Source organism: Ascaphus truei, chromosome 3 (assembly GCF_040206685.1).
Source record: "Ascaphus truei isolate aAscTru1 chromosome 3, aAscTru1.hap1, whole genome shotgun sequence".
NCBI classification, from domain to species: domain Eukaryota; kingdom Metazoa; phylum Chordata; class Amphibia; order Anura; family Ascaphidae; genus Ascaphus; species Ascaphus truei.
This window is the reverse complement of record NC_134485.1, coordinates 66168581-66188704: the sequence shown is the minus strand read 5'-3', so window position 1 is coordinate 66188704 and position 20124 is coordinate 66168581. Positions and strand designations below refer to the sequence as shown.

The window sequence follows — 20124 nt, the reverse complement described above, 5'->3', positions numbered from 1 at the left end:
GGCGAATTTATTAAAAAGTAGCTTTTTTGGAGAGTTTTAATCTCCATATGCAGAAAAGTGCGAATTCTGCTATGTTTAACATGGATGCGTGTGGCGAGTTTAAATTGGCGAGATGCGCGCTTCAGAAATGTGTTAAAACAAATTCGCGCCTTTTTTTTCTCCCTTTGCAATGGCCGCGAGCGGCAGTTTTTTTTGGCGAGGCAAAACGGAGACAATCGCGCCATTTTATTGGCGCGAACAGCCGCTAGATGCCGTTCGCGCCTCTCTGCATACGGATATTTTTAAAACTGGCGAGATTGAGGTTCTCGCCAGCCGCGAGGCGAGTTTTACAAATAGAAAAGAAAAATTGGCGCGTTTTTCGGAACTCGCCATTTTCTGCTGCTTTCTGCGCGATTTTCTCCAAAAAATGGCGAATTTCGAAATAGCGCTGCTCTCTGCATAGGCCCCTATGTGTCTCCAAACCCTTTTTGATGTTATACACATGTTCCGCGAATCTTCTCTTAAGGGGTCTTCCCGTTCTCCCCACATATTGTAGGCCACAGGGGCACTCTAAAAGATACACACAAAAGCTTGTTTTACAAGTAATATGACTTTGGATAATATAACTTTTTCCAGTCACTTTGGATGTAAATCCTTTATATTTTTATGTCCAAAACTACAGCCTATACATTTTTTGCAAGGATAGTAACCCTTAAGATCTCCCAACCACATATTAGGACCCGATCCCTGGTTCTTTTTTGGGCAGCTTGGAGCTAGTTGTGATTTTAAATTCTGGGATTTTTTGTAAACAATTTGTGGTTTACTTGGTAAAATGGACTTAAGGACAGGATCCCTTTGTAGAATCCCCCAATGCTTGTTTAACACTTTTACAATGCCTTGAGACATCCCATTATATTGTGTAATAAATGGGATGAACATTTTATCAGAGTTCACTGGGTTCTTTATCTTAGGTTTTATCAAGGCCATTCTATCTGTGTCATTCGCATTTTTTATCGCATTATGCACCAGTACCATTTATCACACAGTACAATGGGATGTCTCAAGGCATTGTAAAAGTGTTAAACAAGCATTGGGGGATTCTACAAAGGGATCCTGTCCTTAAATCCATTTTACCAAGTAAACCACAAATTGTTTACAAAAAATCCCAGAATTTAAAATCACAACTAGCTCCAAGCTGCCCAAAAAAGAACCAGGGATCGGGTCCTAATATGTGGTTGGGAGATCTTAAGGGTTACTATCCTTGCAAAAAATGTATAGGCTGTAGTTTTGGACATAAATGTAAAGGATTTACATCCAAAGTGACTGGAAAAAGTTATATTATCCAAAGTCATATTACTTGTAAAACAAGCTTTTGTGTGTATCTTTTAGAGTGCCCCTGTGGCCTACAATATGTGGGGAGAACGGGAAGACCCCTTAAGAGAAGATTCGCGGAACATGTGTATAACATCAAAAAGGGTTTGGAGACACATAGTGTTTCAAACCATTTTAAGATACACCATAACATGTTACCAGAGGGTCTTACGTGCATAGGGATAGATAGCCCAAGAGTGGGGATCAGAGGAGGAGATAGATTACAGAAGGTATCTCAGCAAGAGAGCTTCTGGATCTACACTTTAAAAACGCTCTCCCCCAAAGGTCTAAATATAGACTTTGATCTAGCTTCATTCCTATGAGGGCTCCCTCACTCATTCACATACTGTAGAGGTCAGATTACTCATAACTGTTTACCTTCTAAGATTATAATTTATTGTTTTAAAAAAACCTGTTCCTCCTTTTATTTGTAACATCATTTGATTTGTAACATCATTTGTCATATTAATTGTATATCAAATCAACATAATCATCAGACTGTATATGAGTTATGATAATGTATTTGAATTCTATTGGCAATGTAATTCACTAAGATGTTTTTCTACCCCACTGCAATCAAATCAGCAGTAAATGCATCTGTGTTGTTTTTAATTGTTTAATTGTTAAGTAAGTTCCGACCCACAAAGTGTTAAGAACGAGCTATATAAGTACAAGGGATTGCATAGGCTCCACAATCCCCTGACGAAGTGACGTTCCCCGTCACGAAACGCGTAGGGAGGAGCCTAAAGTGAACGTCAATCAGGACTCTCATCCACTCTCCGGTCAGTTCACTGAACTGTGACGTCAGCACGCGCAAGTCTGGATAGCGCGAAACACACGCGACCAGAGGCAGGAGCTGACAGAGACTGGGGTGTGCTGTGGGACAGCCGGGTCGGGCGTTTGAATTGTTTTTAAACTCACGGAACTTGTGAGTATATTTCTGCAGCTAGCTAGGATGCGTCATTAAAGTTTTTTTTACTGTATTGCGCAATCCTCTGTCTTTTGTATACCCCTATGCTGGAGGCACATACAGGAGAGCAGCACAGAAGGAGAAAGCACTTTCCAGAGACGGGGTTTCTTCAAGGATCCAGGAGAGACAGAATCAACACGTGGGGTTCGGGTTAACCTGTGAACGTCTGGATTTGAAGAAACAAGGATACAGATTCTCTCAACTGCATGAGACCCACTTTATATCTAGTAAGTGGGCATTTCATTTAGAGGCATACAAGGGAGAACTTAATTTGCTGTTAAGTCAATACTGCGCAATGTGGTGTCTCTGTTCTTGTCTCAATCAATAGGAATATAACTTGCTGCAGGAGAGTGACTTTATTCTACCCAAGTCAAGGACAGAGTCCATTTCACTCATAGACTTTGAAAAAGACTTCACTTATAGACTTTGAAAAAGACTTCACTTCACTGATATATCCTTTATTAATAATTATATAATGTATTGTTAATATTATCACCATTTGTATGCGCCAGGTATTTATTCCACTTTTGTATTATTATATTGTTTTTAGGGTTCACTTGAGATTGCACCCTTAGTAGAATCACCAGGCAGCTTCAGCACACGTTTATATGCACTGCACATATACACATTTGGTCTAGCGCTAATTTAAGTTATCTTTGTTAACACTAGGATTATAAATATATTTGAGCTGTACATGCCCAGAGAGCAGAATAAAATAAATAGGCGACTAGTTGTGCCTCAGCTGTATTTGTCACCATTAAAACATACCTTGTCCCAGAAAAATAAATAGGACTGGCTGAACTCAAACTCCTCAATGTTAAACTTCTTCACAAAAGGGAGCCGCATGACGTTCAGAATGGAAAATATCCAGCACCTCCCTGCAGGACACAACGGGTTGCATGAAATAAAAACAAAAACATTTGTGTATAAAATATACATAAACAGAAACTTCTAAACAAAAATGCCTAGGGTTCCAACCTCGTAGTTACACAAAGCACAGAAATAATCTCTAATAAAAATGTATGGAATATTGTGGATCTCAACGCTGTGTAGGACAGACTGTGTTCTGTACTGGGAAACCATGCCTTCTAAATAAAATAGTGCTTTAATGTTGCCCATACTTCAGTAAGGTCCCACGAGTGGGCTGAAACATTGGTAACTTAAAAGCTTTTCTTTTGCTCATTAGTACCTGCGGCCAGTCTAGTTCTGTTTGTGTGTCAATTGGTATTACAAATTGTACAGTTCAGACCGTTGTTTTGTGAGTTGTCTTCTGTAACTCAACTATTTCTTAACTCATCCTCATTCATGTGTAGAATTGACTACTCCTCCCGCATGTCACTTGTAAATGCACTAGACTAGCCCCAGCCTGCTTGGAATAAGGTGGGTAATTTTATCATATATTATCATATATTAAGATGAAACACGGTTACTTGTAATTACATTCTGCTGACAAGAATCTTTTGGGACATTGCAAAACTGTACATGTCCTGAACATACCCGAATGCAGAGGGCACTGTAGACTGATATGAAGCGATTCTTAACTACCATAATAACAGGTTTAATGATTCTTACAGTACATTTTGTAGTCAATGCAGCAACACAAAAAAAAAAGCCATCTGAAAGCAGCACCACAAGGCCCTTATCTTGAAATGTAAGGGTCAAGTGATAACCAAATGCTTTGGCTAATCTGTTTTGTAAGAACACTTTGTTTTCAAAGTAATTATGATTCCATCCTTAGCCAAGTGAAGGAATACAAGTATCTGATCAGCCTGAATTCATAGGTGCGTGCGCAGCGCGAACAAAATGCAGTACCTCTATCTGGCCGGCCATAGTGCGCACGAGGAAGCGCGACAGAATTTTGAAGACACAAAATAATTTTTGTTTTTCGTGCGACAGCCTCATCACGTGAGCGGTTCAGCCAATGAGGGCGAACCAGACAGGTGACATCAAGGCCACGCCTCCGCCAGCGAATCAGAGTCCACAGATCGCTCAGACGACATGCGCTTCGTTTCGCCCGCCTGCACTATATCCAAGGCCTTACAGGACTCAGCGACTGAATCTTTCTAAAGGAATTAAATTACATGGACAAGTGGCTCCATTTGTATATGCCTGCTCTCTCAAAGTAACAATCCCCTCAGAAGCCTATATATAGTAGGTTTTACTCATGTTATTGTCATGGCCTGAACTAATAAATATATATATATAGTTTTGCAATGTCCCAAGAGATTCTTGTCAGCAGAATGTAATTACAAGTAACCGTGTTTCATCTTAATATATGATAAAATTGCCCACCTTATTCCAAGCAGGCTGGGGCTAGTCTAGTGCATTTACAAGTGACATGCGGGAGGAGTAGTCAATTCTACACATGAATGAGGATAGATATAGATATATATATATATATATATATATATATATATATATATATATAGATATATCTCTCTCATTTTCTTTTACTTCTATCTTCTGAGGTTACCATAAAAACCTTTAGACTAATGATGTCTTGGGAAACCTTCCTTTTAACCTCCCGGACACTTCAAATCTTTCAAACTACAGTATCTCCTGTACGAAGAGCTTTGGAAAGGGTAAAATCGAGAGTTCTTAAAAGGAAGTAAAAATAAAATGCAAATACAACTATGATCAATGTGGATTGGTGCTTTAAAAGGCAATTTACTGGAATTGGCACTAAGATGGGCCAAATCTTAAATCCATTTAGCAAATGTGGGTGTCAGTGTGTTTTGTGCAGTAGGCAGGCCGCACCTGAGTTTTTCTGGTTGGTGATGGGCTTGCCCTCGGCGGGGATGGTGTGCTGGAAGACATGGACAGTGTCCTGCACTGCCTGCCTGTGCAGACACACCTCCAAAGGATCAGTACACGTAGCGACATTCTGAGCCAGCAGGAACTGCGGTTCACACTTCAGCTTTTTGCTAAAGGATGCAGTTTTCTCCAAACTTAGACCTGGAAAAAAAAAAAAAACCCTTTAAGATTAATGTGAAAGGAGGAAAATATAACTCAAGATAAGACAGGCCCTTTAAAAAAAATACAAATGGTTTGACATTTCCTGAAAAGCAAGTTTTCTTGCTTTGCTATATATTTGTCAAACTGCAGCTAGTGCCTTGAAATTAGTTATTACTATCATTTTCAGTTTAAAATTACTTTGTCTTCACCACTAATTTAAATGTTAAAACCCGAGTTTCTTTATTCCCCACCAGGCACGTGGGAATAGTGAAATAAAGGAGCGCCGCAGAAAGAGCAAAATAAGTGATGATATTAAAGAGTATAAAAGGGATGGGACAAAGCTGGTTAAATAAAGTGAAGCGCGAGATTAGGCTGTAATTTCCAACAATTAAACCTAAATAAAAAATGTTTACAAAGTCAAAACATCTCACAGGTCCATAAACCTTTCCCCACTATCTCTTAGCATACAATGCTTCCACTACAGCCAGGGATTCTGGGTAATGACATGCAAATTAGCACAAAGTGTCACCTTTTGCTTCTTATTTATTTTAACATCGACCCCTACAAGCCTGCCGAGTAACAGCTTTTACAGAAAAAAAAATGGGGAATAAACCCCAATGAATCCGATGCTAACAAAACCATGTGTAGGTAATTGGCAATACCTACAACCAATGCCAAAGTCCACAAGGGAAGGGGTCTCACTGCAAATGTATTAAGGTAATGAATAAAATAAAAGGGGTAGCGTATAGGGACTAAATACCGGAACGGGGGCTAGAATGCAGATCAAGTGCTAGAGGTACAAAGTGGCATGTCCGCGGGCATGCCACTTGTAAGCTCAAAATTACACAGACTGCTGCCCTTACCCTACCGGTGTCCTCGCTACCCCCGCAGCCGGTCCGTGGCCTACCGGTGAGCAGTTTAAGGGAGCAGTGACTATCTACAACATTGACTTTACCCAACAGCTTTTACACACCATAACTTACTTTGTGGACCTGGTTGCTGCAATTAAGCCTCAAATCCACAGATTTGTTGCCGTAGTAGGTTCAGAGGGACACAGCCAGATACAAAATAATAATCAAGCATTTGTTTTCATATGAATTACATAATTCAAACATGGTATGGTTGTGGACCACTCCACTGCCACCTAGTCTTATCTGATCTGGGGTAATTATTCCTTACTCAGCTGTATACAACAATATTAAATATCCAAACCCATTCAATTCTAAAATATCTATACCGAATCTGAAAGAAATAAATCAGAGTGTTTTGATTCCGGCACATGGAGTAACGTAGTGTACATTATGGCCCTAGACACTACTAGCCTCAGCAGTAAATGAGAGGTAAAGTAAAAAAAAAAACAATACCCTGCTACATGCCTATAGCACCCCCCAATACCCGGCTGCATGCCTATAGCACCACACCAATACACTCTAAATTAGACCCTATTCCCTTACAATAGCCCCGTCCCTCCAAGTCAGGCCCTGCCCCTACACGTTAGACCCCGCCCCTCCGAGTCAGGCCCCGCCCCTCCGAGTCAAGCCCCGCCCGTGACTCAGCAGCCCGAACTAAAGAACGGTTCGCGCACACCCCGGAGCACCCTGCAGCCACCGTTATTATAGTTACTCCTCCTCACCCCCAACCATGGTCAGTTCCTGAGATAACACCGACAGCAGCCGCAGCAGCACCGCTCACACTGATTCTTCCGCCCCGAGCCGGCACCTCCAACTGAAACCTGTTAACTTCCGGGGGCTGCCAGCGGAAGTCGTCATCAGTCTGCTGTTGGCGAGGAATGCAGGACAGGGGCGGGGCTATGTCACGTGGGCTGCCGCTTGTAATTAAGGGGGCGGGGCATGAATGAGCGCGTGTCACACGTGACTGGATTAACCTCTGCACTGCTGCAGGTGGAGCTGATCATAGAAGGGACATTAAGGAAAGCAGTGGTAGTTACTATAGCAACTGAAGGGAATCCTATTAACCCCCTTGCTGCCAGAGCGGCCTTCAAAGTTGTTTAGATATGCCCTGCAGGCCCCACTTGGCAGTGAAGGGGTTACATCTGCTGTACGCCCCCTATAACAATGACATCATTATTCTCTGTATCTGGGGTTCCCCAGAATAGGGCTGAACCCCTGGAAGCTCAGGGTATCAATTACCCGCTGACATATACTTGAAGGGAATTTAAAATGGCCACCAAGCCAGGGACTAACTCAGTGATCAGTGACGGGCAAGAAGATGAGTCCTTACCCCACAGAGCTTACAATGTTATATTGGGGTCTAGGGCACAGAGCAATCAAGAGGCGAGATGCATTTCCAAGGCAGTTTGGGAGCAGAGACCGTTAGTTTTGACTCCATTTGTTGGAGTTGCAACAAATGTAAGAAGCCGTTTCATACACCAGGTGTTGGGTGCCAGAAAGTTACACCACCTAAAGCCTCGTCCAGGATGGCGCTGAGCGGGCGGGCGCGCTCACGCTGGCCGCGATGAAACAGATTGCGGCAATGTGTGTGGCCAGCGTGAGCAAGTGCCTGCGCCCGCTCTGCGCTTAGAGCAAGCAAATTTGATTTTGCTGCTCGCAAGCGCGTCACGTGAATGAGGGCGAACCAGCTCTGTGACGTCGTTGCCGCGCTCCAGGTGAGAGGGCGCCTAGCCGACCACAAATCTCTCAGTCGAGCAGGGCGCAGTGCACGAATGCCAGCGCGCCAATTCCCTGCCTGGGAGGCACTGAGCGGGCGGGCGAGCGCGCTCACGCTGGCTGCTATGAAACACATTGAGGCTTGCGTGTACTGATTGATCTGTGTGGTTGATTGAAGTGCTGGTTGGTTAAAGTGTGTGCAGTTAGAACCAGAAGCAGTTAAACAAGGTATAATTTATTGAAGTACAGTTTACTGTTAGTACTTCTAAACTTCATAGTTGCTAGAATGAGCAGGATTGAAAATGCCACTCAATGCACATCTTGCCACATGTATGTGCACTTGGAGCAGCTGTTCCAAGGAGCATACCGCTGTGAGAAGTGTGAGCAGGTGGTCTCTTTAGAATCAGAGATTGCTGATCTGAAGAGGAAACTTGCAATATTGAGGGACATTGGCAATCTTGAAAGGGAATTAGAGCTCACTGAGCAGGCCCTTGCTTCGACTAGTGGTGCAGATGGTGGCGCTTTTAGTGAGGAGCAGGTAGGTAGCTTAGTTGCTGTTAGTGAGGAGCAGGTAGGTAGCTGGGTGACAGTTAGAAGGGGAAGCAGGGGCAATAGGGAGAGGCAGGTCGTTTTTGAGCTGACAAATCCCAATAGATTTGCCATGTTGAGTGAAGATATTGGGAATGTTGGGGCAGAAATGGCAAGGCTGGGGGAGACTAATTCCTCTAGCAGCCAGGGGAATAGTTCCTCCAGCACAGTGGGGACTCAGGATGCTCAGATGCAAAGAAAGATTGTGGTGGTAGGGGACTCCATTATTAGGAAGGTAGATAGGGCAATCTGTTGCTGGGACCGCATGAACCGAACAGTTTGTTGTCTCCCGGGTGCTCGGGTTCGGCACATTGCGGATCGGGTAGACAGATTGTTGGGGTGGCTGGGATTGACCCGGCGGTCTTGGTACATGTTGGCATCAATGACAAAGTTAGAGAAAGATGGAGGGTCCTAAAAAATGATTACAGGGATCTAGGCCAAAAGCTTAAGGAAAGACCTCCAAGGTAGTATTTTCTGAAATACTACCAGTGCCATGCGCTACCGCAGGGAGACAGTCAGAGATCAGGGAGGTTAATGCATGGCTAAGAAAATGGTGTAGGAAGGAGGGGTTTGGGTTTTTAGAGCACTGGGACTCCTTTTCTGAAAGGTGCCATCTATATTCTAGGGACGGATTGCACCTCAATGAAGAGGGATCTTCTGTGCTAGGGGGGAGAATTCTAAAAAGGTTGGAGGAGATTTTAAACTAGGATGGAGGGGGGAGGGGAATGAAACAGATAATGAACTAAATTGAATAGATGAGGATACAAGGTGGTATGGAGGTAGAATGGGGGCAAGTACAAGTTTGACAAGCAGTGAGATACCGATAGTAAATAGAGATAATACTAGAAAACTTCTAAAGACTAAACCAAGTGGGAGCAGAAAGGAAGGAGCAGATAAGATAATAGTACAGGCTGAAAAAAAACTTAAATGCATGCTTGCTAATGCAAGAAGCCTGACAGATAAAATGGGGGAGCTTGAATTAATAGCTACAAGGGAGCAGTATGATATCATTGGCATTACAGAAACATGGTGGGATGAAACTCATGACTGGACAGTTAATTTAAAGGGGTATTCTCTTTTTCGGAAGGATCGAACAAATAGAAGGGGAGGTGGAGTATGTCTATATGTTAAACCAGATCTAAAACCTATTATAAGGGATGATGTCTATGAAGGGAATGATGAAAATGTAGAGACCTTGTGGATAGAAATTAGCAGTGGAGGTAAAAGTATAAAGAAAATGTTTGTGGGAATATGCTATAAACCACCAAATATCTGTGAGATTGAGGAAGCTAAAACACATTTGCAAATGGAGAAGGCATCAAAACTGGGTCATGTTTGCATAATGGGGGATTTTAATTATCCAGACATAGACTGGGGCAATGAGATTAGCGTTACAACAAAAGGAAACAGGTTTTTGGGGGTGCTTAAAGATAATTATATGACCCAAATTATTGAGGAACCAACCAGGAGTGGGGCAGTTCTGGATTTGGTCATATCAAACAATGTAGAAGTAATAACAAATATTTAAGTCCTGGAACATTTGGGTAACAGTGATCATAACATGGTCTCATTTGAAATAAATTATCAAAAAACAGATTACTTGGGTTCAACAAAGACTTTAAACTTTAGAAAGGCAGATTTTAATAAACTGAGTTCTAATCTAGTAGTAATACAATGGGATGATGTTTTTGCAGGGAAAAATGTAGAAGATAAATGGGCAGTCTTTAAAACATTGTTAGAAAAGCACACTTATCAGTGTATACCCTTGGGTAATAAGTATAAAAGAAATAAGTCAAAACCAATGTGGCTAAATAAACAGGTAGGGGAGGAAATGGACAAGAAGAGGAAGGCGTTTAGATTCTTTAAGTCAGAAGGGACAGAGACATCGTATCAGAATTATAAGGAATGTAACAAAAATTGCAAAAGGGCAATTAAATTAGCAAAAATGGATAATGAAAAAAGTATTGCAATAGAAAGTAAGGTTAACCCTAAAAAGTTCTTTAAGTACCTTAATAACAAAAAAATGAGAAAAGAAAATATAGGACCCTTTCAGTGTGAGATGGGTAGGCAGATTATTGGAGATAAGGAAAAAGCAGAGGTATTAAACAAATTCTTTGCCTCTGTGTTTACCAGGGAAGAATCAAGTTCAATAGTAGCGCCACAGGAGGAAGCCACAACCTCCATATCAGGGACAATACAAGGAGCTTTCAAAAGAACTATTCATCCCACGGGCAGTACAAAGGACTCGGGGGCCATCCCTTAAGGTTGGAGGAAAGGAAATTTCACCAGCAACAAAGGAAAGGGTTCTTTACAGTAAGGGCAGTTAAAATGTGGAATTCATTACCCATGGAGACTGTGATGGCATATACAATAGATTTGTTCAAAAAAAGGTTGGACATCTTTTTAGATGGGAAAGGTATACAGGGATATACCAAATAAGTATACATGGGAAGGATGTTGATCCAGGGATTAATCCGATTGCCAATTCTTGGAGTCAGGGAGGAATTAATTTTTCCCCTTAATGGGGTTTTTGTTTGCCTTCCTCTGGATCAATAAGTATAGATATAGGATAAAGTATCTGTTGTCTAAATTTAGCATAGGTTGAACTTGATGGACGTACGTCTTTTTTCAACCTCATCTACTATGTAACTATGTAACTAACGTGTGTGGCCAGCGTGAGCAAGCGTCTGCTCGACGCTTAGCTGCTTGTCTCTCGCTCGCGCGTCACGAGCGGTTCGCCCAATGAGGGTGAACCAGCACCGTGACGTCATGGCCACGCCCCCCAAATCACCCCTTTCCCTCCCCCCCCCCCCCCCCACCTAGCCGGCCACAAATCTCCCGGCCAAGCAGGGAGCGTGACGTCACCGCGCTCGCTCCCTGCCTGGCCGCAGCCTTAAACTTAGCAGATTTATTGGCGCAGTTAGAAGAGAGTAAGTGATAAAAAAGAGACGGTTATATGCATCGGATTATATTCTGCCTGTTAAATATCTCCTCTCTAACCTTCTTTTGACATTCCCCAAATCAAAAACTGCTGCATGTCAGGTATAAACCTGGGGAGCCGGGTTCAAATCCCAGTGTCCGATCCTTGTGACCTTGGGCAAGTCACCTTATCTCCCTCAGGCATACACAAACATTCGATTGTTAGCTCTACGGGTCTGGGACGCATTGTGCCTAAATTCTTTGTACAGCGCTGCATTTGTATTATTTATTAACTATTATTATATTAATTACACTGTACTGAAGGGAAGATGCTTCCTGATGTTTGGTGCTCCTGTTGTTACAGTAACATGTAATGTCCACCAGAGGGCACAACACACCTATAAATTAAATTATACAAATCATCCTAAAGTAACACTACTACTATCTGTCTGTTGTACAGTACTTACAGTCGTGAAAAAGAAAGTACACCATCTTTGAATTCTATGGTTTTACATATCAGGACATATTAACAATCATCTGTTCCTTAGCAGGTCTTAAAATTAGGTAAATACAACCTCAGATGAACAACAACACATGACATATTACACCGTGTCATGACTTATAGAAGCCATGTGTGAAAAACTAAGTATACCTTATGATTCAATAGCTTGAAGAACCACCTTTAGCAGCAATAACTTGAAGTAATAGTTTTCTGTATGACTTTTTCAGTCTCTCACATCGTTGTGGAGGAATTTTGGCCCACTCTTCTTTACAACGTTGCTTCAGTTCATTGAGGTTTGCGGGCATTTGTTTATGCACAGCTCTCTTAAGGTCCCGTCACAGTATTTCAATCGGGTTGAGGTCTGGACTTTGATTGGGCCATTGCAACACCTTGATTCTTTTCTTTTTCAGCTATTCTGTTGTAGATGTGCTGGTGTGCTTGGGATCATTGTCCTGTTGTATGACCCAATTTCGCCAAGCTATAGCTGTCGGACAGATGGCCTCACATTTGACTCTAAAATACTTTGGTATACAGAGGAGTTCATGGTCAACTCAACAACTTCAAGGTTCCCAGGTCCTGTGGCTGCAAAACAAGCCCAAATCATCACCCTTCCATCACCGTACTTGACAGTTGGTATGAGGTGTTTGTGCTGATATGCTGTGTTTGGTTTTCGCCAAACATGGCGCTGTGCATTATGGCCAAACATCTCCACTTTGGTCTCGTCTGTCCAAAGGACATTGTTCCATAAGTCTTGTGGTTTGTTCAGATGCAACTTTGCAAACCTAAGCTGTGCTGCCATGTTTTTTTTAGAGAGAAGAGGCTTTCTCCTGGCAACCCTTCCAAACAAACCATACTTGTTCAGTCTTTTTCTAATTGTAGTCATGAACTTTAACATTTAACATGCTAACTGAGGCCTGTAGAGTCTGAGATGTAACTCTTGGGTTTTTTGCAATTTCTCTGAGCATTGCACGGTCTGACCTTGGATTGAATTTGCTGGGACGTCCATTCCTGGGAAGATTGGCAACTGTCTTCAATGTTTTCCACTTTTGAATAACCTTTCTCACTGTAGAATGATAGACTTTAAATTGTTTGGAAATGGCCTTATAACCCTTCCCAGATTGATGACAGCAACAATTGCTTCTCTAAGATCATTGCTGATATCTTTCCTCCTTGGCATTGTGTTAACACACACCTGAATGCTCCAGACCAGCAAACAGCTAAAATTTCGGCTTTTATAGAGGTGGTCACACTTGCTGATGATCAATTAATCAAGGGCATTTCATTAGCAACACCTGTCTGCTACTTAGCATCTTACTTCCTACGGAAGCAGTAAGGGTGTACTTAGTTTTTCACACATAGCTTCTCCATTTTGGTTTTATTTTTGTTAAATAAATCATGACAAGGTGTAATATGTCATGTGTTGTTGTTCATCTGAGGTTGTATTTACCTAATTTTAAGACCTGCTAAGGAACAGATGATTGTGATTATGTCCTGATATGTAAAACCATGGAATTCAAAGAGGGTGTACTTTCTTTTTCAAATGACTGTATATGTTTGTTTTTAACCTACCTAAACATCTTTGTATGTATATATGTTTATTGATATTATACGAAGCACTAATTAAATGTTTTCAAGTAATGTATAGACAAGTGTAGTGCCACCCTTTGGGGACTACTATTTAGTGTAAGGGGTTAGCAACCTTAATGGGTTAACTGTATGTATGTTTGTCTTTATTTATATAGCGCCATTAATGTACATAGCGCTTCACAGTAGTAATACACGTGACAATCATATAAATAACAAATAATACAAATCACACATCATGGGAATAAATGCTTCAGACATAAAAGTAACATTTAGGAAGAGGAGTCCCTGCTCCAAAGAGCTTACAATCTAATTGGTAGGTAGGAAGAATGTAGAGAGACAGTATGAGGGCATTCTGGTAAGTGCGTCTGCAGGAAGCTAAGCTTTATGTATCGTGTATAGTATTACCCACGGTGCTACTCCTATGCTTCTTTAAGCAAGTGTGTCGTAAGGTGGGTCTTAAAGGTGGATAGAGAGAGTGCTAGTCGGGTATTGAGGGGAAGGGCGTTCCAGAGGTGTGGGGCAGTCAGTGAGAAAGGTTTAAGGCAGGAGAAGGCTTTAGAAACAAAAGGGGTAGAGAGAAGACATCCTTGAGCAGAAGGCAACAGTCGGGATGGTACATAGCGAAAAATTAGGGCGTGATATGTAAGGAGGGGCAGAAGAGTGTAAGGCTTTAAAAGTGAGGAGGAGAATTGAGTGCGAGGTGCAGGATTTGATAGAAAGCCAGGAGAGTGATTTCAGCAGGTGAGACGCTGAGACAGATTTAGGAAAGGGTAGTGATTCTGGCATCAGCATTTAGGATAGATTGTATGGGAGACAGGTGAGAGGCAGGAAGGCCGGACAGCAGGAGGTTACAGTAATCGAGACAGGAGAGAATGAGGGCCTGTGTCAGAGTTGTAGCAGTCGAGCAACAGAGGAAAGGGCGTATCTTTGTAATATTGCGGAGGAAAAAGCGAAAGGTTTAAGATAAGTTTTGAATGTGAGAGAGGAGTCGAGTGTGACCCCTAGGCAGCGTGCTTGGGCTACTGGGTGAATGATGGTACTTCCAACAATAATGTGGAAGGAGGTAGTAGGGCCAGGTTTGGGAGGAAGTATTAGGAGCTCTGTTTTTGCCATGTTACGTTTAAGTCGGAGGAGGGCCATCCAGGAAGATATCGCAGAGAGACATTCAGAAACGTTGGTCTGTACAGCAGATGTAAAGCCAGGGGTTGAAAAGTAAATTTGTGTGTCATCAGCATAGAGGTGATATTTAAACCCAAGAGATGTAATTAGGTCACCTAGAGAACGTGTGTACAGAGAAAAGAGAAGAGGTCCCAGGACAGAGCCCTGGGGTACCCCCACAGAGAGATCGATAGAGGAGGAGGTGTTTGCAAAAGAGACACTGAAAGTACGATGGGAGAGGTAAGAGAAGATCCAGGATAGAGCTTTGTTACGAATACCAAGAGTATGGAGAATATGAAGGAGAAGAGGGTGGTCCACAGTATCAAATGATGCTGAGAGGTCGAGAAATATGAGCAGAGTGTAATGACCTGCAGAAGCCAGATTGTAGAGGGTCTAGGAGAGAATAGGTGTTGAGAAAATGGAGCAAGCGAGAGAATACAAGATGTTCAAGGAGTTTAGAGGCAAAAGGTAGGAGGGAAACAGGTCGATAGTTAGAAAGACAGGTAGGGTCAAGCTTGCTGTTTTTGAGTAATGGTATAACTGTTGCATGTTTGAAGGAGGAGGGAAAGGTACCAGAGTAGAGAGGGGAGTTAAAAATGTGTGTGAGCGTAGGCATTATAGTAGGAGCAAGAGGTTTTAAGAGATGGGAAAGAATGGGGTCAAGAGGGTAAGTGGTAGAGGGAGAAGAGGAGATCAACAGTGGCACATCTTCCTTCAAGACAGCGGAAAAAGAGTCAAGGAAGGCAGGAGGAGAGTTAGGAAGCGGTGTAGGATGGGAGGAGGAAACAGAGGGGATGTTCTGACATGGATTCCACCTTTTCCATCAAATAGTCAGCAAAGTTCTGAGGTGAGATGGAGGAAGAAGAAGAGGCTGCTGAGGGTGGTCTGAGTAGAGCCAAAGACAGAGAAGAGTTGGTGTTGGTTAGACTTGTGCGTGTTGATTAGTGAAGAAAAGAAGGTTAGTTTAGCCTGAAAGAGGGCAGAGTTGAAACAGGATAGGATACATTTGTACTGAAGGAAGTCTGCGAGTGTGAGATTTCTTCCAGAGGCGTTCAGAGGAGCGAGTGGAGGAGCGCAGCATGCACTTGTGGGAATTTAGCCAGGGTCTGGGGTTAAAAGGGCGAGGACGGCAGAGAGAAAGCGGGGCATGTAAATCAAGAGAGGAGGATAGGGCCAAGTTGTCAGGGTCTGGAGCAGCAACTCTTTGATAAAGCACCCTGCGTGTGAAACGCGTAAGAGTGTCTTGGTCAGTACTTTTTTGTCTGGTGTTTTTTAATCAATAAACCTTTTTTGTTCATGACATCCCATCTCTTTTTGTGAATGAGCAGTGCACCGGCATTTTTTCTGTGATTGGAAATTTCTATTCTCTGCAGGGTCTGGAGCAGAACTGAGAGAGGAGAGGGAGGAGCGTAAAGTGGAATCAAAAGCTGGTAGGTTAATGGAGCGCAGGTTTCTGCAGAAACGAGGGGTAGATGAAGAAGAGGAGAAGCGAGAGAGAGAAAATGAGATGAGGTGATGGTCAGAGAGAAGGGGGAAATGGAGAAATCAGAGAGAGAATTTTTTTTAGTGAAAACCAGGTCTACTGTAGGTAGTGGCCACCCTTATGGGTGCTGGCTGCAGTCCACTGTTGAAGGCCAAAAGAAGAGGTTAGAGACAGAAAGCGGGAACCCCAAGGGAGAGAGGTGTCATCAATGTGGCAGTGGAAGTCCCCAAGGAGAAGAACAGGGGAGTCTGAGGAGAGAAAGAAAGAGAGCCAGGAATCAAAGTGTGGTATCACTCCGGTTACTTCCCTCCCCATCATGTGATGCAGGATGACTATGCAGAAATGGATAGCCCCTCCTTTCTATGTCTTGTGACCAGTGATGTCACTATAGGGAGATAGAAGGGTATATATAGATCCTCCCTATGGTCTAGAGACAGGTTCCCCAGAGTTCAGTCTGAAGCCTCACCGTGAATCATGTAACTAGTGTTGTGTGTATAGTTACAGTATGTGTAGTAAGGATGTCCTATCACCATTTATTGTTTTCAGTTAAGGAACATGCCCTATATAGTTAGAGCCTCTAGTAATGGCCCAAGATTGTTCTCATTTGGGAAGAGGCATATGCATTGTTTAATAGGAGTTCTCAGAGTAGTGGCTTTGGAGCATAATTGGATCTGCCCCACCAGAAGATCCTACATAAACTCACGATCCAATATGCATGGACAAGGTAGGCAGTACACAGAGTGACTGATCCCCAACAGAGTGTATTCCCACTATAGGCACAACTGAGATAGGGCTGTATTGACGCTATGCAGGATATTGCCAATCTAACTATTACTAAGGGAAACAAGCATAAGTACCTCCCAGAGTAGGAGTGAGAACTACCAGGGGAAGAAGCACAGAGTAACCCTATTATTTGCAACCAGTTAATGTCTGAAGTGAAGTCTGTTTTTGTATGGTGAGTACTGTGACGGTAGGGGCAGCCAGCCTCACAAGCTGGGGCCTTGCCCTTCAGGAGTTTGATTTTACAATTCAGCACAAGGAGGGCAGTGAGCACGGCAACGCCAACGGACTTTGCCGGCAGAACGATCCCAGCCCCGACAAAAGGACTTCGAGAGTCTTCAGGCTTGGGGAGCCACCTGATTGGGTAGCTACCCCAGAACTTTCATCTTGAAGGGGGAGATGTGATGGTAGGGCAGCCAGCCTCATATAACAAAGGTGAAGCCCAGCTGGTTGCCCCAAAGCTGTGTGTAATGGCTGCCTCTGTGAGGCTCATTTTGGCCTGTATGTTATGTGTTTTGTGTAACCTCTTCCAGAAGAGAGCTATATCACTGTGTTATATCTGGAAGGGGGAAACTGTGTGTCTTGGGAAACTGGGATTGTAAAAAAAGCACTTTTATTCCCTGTGTTAGTGTTTTCCCCGCACAGTTAGTAAGCAAGCAATGTCCTTTGTGTTTCTAGTACTTCTCCGTGTGCAGAGACAGAAATTCACTTAGCTGAGCTGCTGTCAGGGATCGGGGAACACCTATCTCTAAGAGGGTTACCTCCCTACCTCAATCCAAGGCGGCTGCTCCCGGTGCACGGCGCTCCCGCTCCTTAACCCCCGCGGGACAGACTCCCGGCTGCATTACAGCGCGCACGCAGCATTCTCCTAACACTCGCGCGGGGTTAGGCTCCGCCCCCTCACTCATGCCGCCGGGCGGCCCCCGTGCAGCACACACGCACACAGCGCATGCACTGCTTACAAGCCCAGCAAACATTAAATTCTCCTCACCTGCTCCAATTACCTACCAGCCTATCCTCACGCTGCTGGATATCCTCCTCCTCTCCCATTGGACTCTGGTGCCTATTTATGCCTTGCTCAGCCTCCCCTTCTTTGGCTGAGCATAGTTTCATGATCCTCCCATGTGACGTCTCCTCTGTCTCACCTTGTGCCTTGGCTTTAGGACCCCCTCTGGTATTCGACCCCGGCTTGCCTCTGACCATTCGCATCTCTCCAACCCTCGCTCTCGGACAACTACCATCCTCCTGGCTCCTACCCTCGACCTTGGCTCTCGGACTACGACCACTCTCTCGGCTCCATCCAAGGACTTGGCAAGTACTTTACTACTACCTTCCCCAACCCGCATCCGGCACCCTCAAACTATCCGCCTATCGGGCCTGCTCCCATTGCCGTGGGTGCGTGGTATTTATTATCCCCACCTCAGTACCGGGGTCTGGTCTAGTTCGTGGTGAGCGCTCCCTAACAGCTGTATACGGAGAAATACCGGTTTGTGGCAGAGCTTGGGAGCGGCTTGAGTACTGAGACAATGGTGAGTAGGGAAGGGCTGTGACTCAGGTCCGGGAACTGGTTCTTGGCGGTGCAGAGCCTTTGTTCGCTGAGACGTAGGGCGCCTACCCCGCAGGGGGTATGGGGCTGGCTAGGGGGAACCGGCGCCGGGTCTCAGCTCCGTAGGCGCCATTCCCATTGGCCAGTTCGAATTTCCCACTCGCCAGTAGCTCACTCCCCGATGGTCTATCCAGGGTCCCTAGGCTGGCCCCCTCCTCTGATTGGTGCAGCTGGACGAGCAGTCGTCCTCCGATTGGCTGCATCATCACGAACTGTACTCTGATTGGTCGGCTGCCTCTGTTGCAGCGAAAAGATAGGAGACCGAAGCCTATGTAAGGGGCACGGCCGATCAGAGTACGAGTTGATCCTGGAGCGTGAGACCCCAGAGACTGACATCACTACTGACGGGCTATTCGAAAGTGCTACTTGTCGAATAGCACTGAGAATACAGCGAAAAAGTAGTTCAGGGCAAGCCTACCGAAGCAGGCTCCTGCACCTTGTTGAGGCTAGATTCTTCCCCCCTCATGCTCCAGTTGATGAGTGTTACGCTGTGATTGTGTTATTTGTGTGCTTGTTGGATTGCCAGAATAAAGTTTAGTTTATTCTACTACTGTGTCCTGTCTGGTGATAGTGATCCCGGTGTGAAAAGTTCTGGTCTCTCGTGACAAGTATTATCAACGGCTGTGAATAAAGCTCTTGTTTGTACTATAAAAGTACCTGGTGCCCATCATTATTCTATCTGCAGATTCACGCCCAGCCTGGATGGACCTAGCACTCTGAACAGGTCTGAGAGATTGAATTTAGCCGTGTGTGTGTGTGTGTGTATATATATATAGATATATACAGTGTTCGACAATGCTATACATTTACACGCCCGGGGCGAGTGGATTTAACCTCCGGGCGAGTAAATATTGGCCCAAGCAGCACACGTGTTTGTTTTTTTACATTTTCCCTGCTCGCGCTGGAGAAAAAATAAAAAAAGCCAGTGCCTTCGCTCCTCCCCCGCCTCTCAGCAATACTTTCCCTCCTCAGCGCTTTCACTCCTCCCCCTTCCGGCAGCCAGCCCCTTCCGCGCCTCTGTCTGCCACAGGCCCCTGCAGGGCCATCTGTCGCCCCTCCCATCGGGCCATCTGCCAGCCCCTCCCATCGGGCCATCCGCCACCCCCCCCCAACCCCAATCTCTCCCGGCCTCCGTGACCCCCCTCACCCCAATCTCTCCCGGCCTCCGTGACCCCCCCTCACCACAATCTCTCCCGGCCTCCGTGACCCCCCCCTCACCCCAATCTCCCCCCGACACCCCAAATATCCCCACTCCGATCTCGCGTGGCAGCTCCGCCAGGTCGGTGACCCGGAAGGTCTCCTCCACCGACAGCCACTGAGCTGAGGCTGCCGCCTCCCCCATGTCCCGGCGTGTCTGACACCCGGTGACCCGCAGTGACAGCCGCCGAGGGCGACACCCCGGCCTGCCACCCGCCTCTTCTCCCTCTCTCCGTGGGATATGGCTCTCTCCGGGGGAGACGTGCACTACCGGTTTCCCGGTGCGGCAGGGCCCCCGCCGCTTCCTCAGGTGTCACGGAGACCACAGCGATCCCAAGGTGTGTAGGGGGGGGGGGAGTGTGTGTGTGTGTGTGTTTAGGGGGAGAGAGAGAGAGAGAGAGA

At 44.7% G+C, this 20124-nt stretch overlaps 1 protein-coding gene and 1 long non-coding RNA gene across 3 annotated transcripts in view; one reads left to right on the top strand and one right to left on the bottom strand.

Moving 5' to 3' along the window:
• BLMH (bleomycin hydrolase) overlaps positions 1–7059 on the bottom strand; it is a 51261-nt gene extending 44202 nt beyond the window's left edge. Inside the window, exons 1-3 of one of the 2 annotated variants that reach the window (XM_075594213.1) lie at positions 6909–7059; positions 5078–5275; positions 3089–3198 (exon numbers count right to left, since the gene is read on the bottom strand). In XM_075594213.1, coding sequence (XP_075450328.1) covers positions 3089–3198; positions 5078–5275; positions 6909–6918 — 318 coding nt within the window. In that variant the 5' untranslated portion in view covers positions 6919–7059. Of the gene's footprint in view, positions 1–3088; positions 3199–5077; positions 5276–6258; positions 6709–6908 lie in introns of those variants that run through there. The other variant, XM_075594214.1, reaches the window with a different exon arrangement.
• The window catches only part of LOC142491535 (uncharacterized), a 258875-nt gene that overhangs the window by 159541 nt on the left and 79210 nt on the right, over positions 1–20124 (top strand). The window lies entirely within an intron of this gene.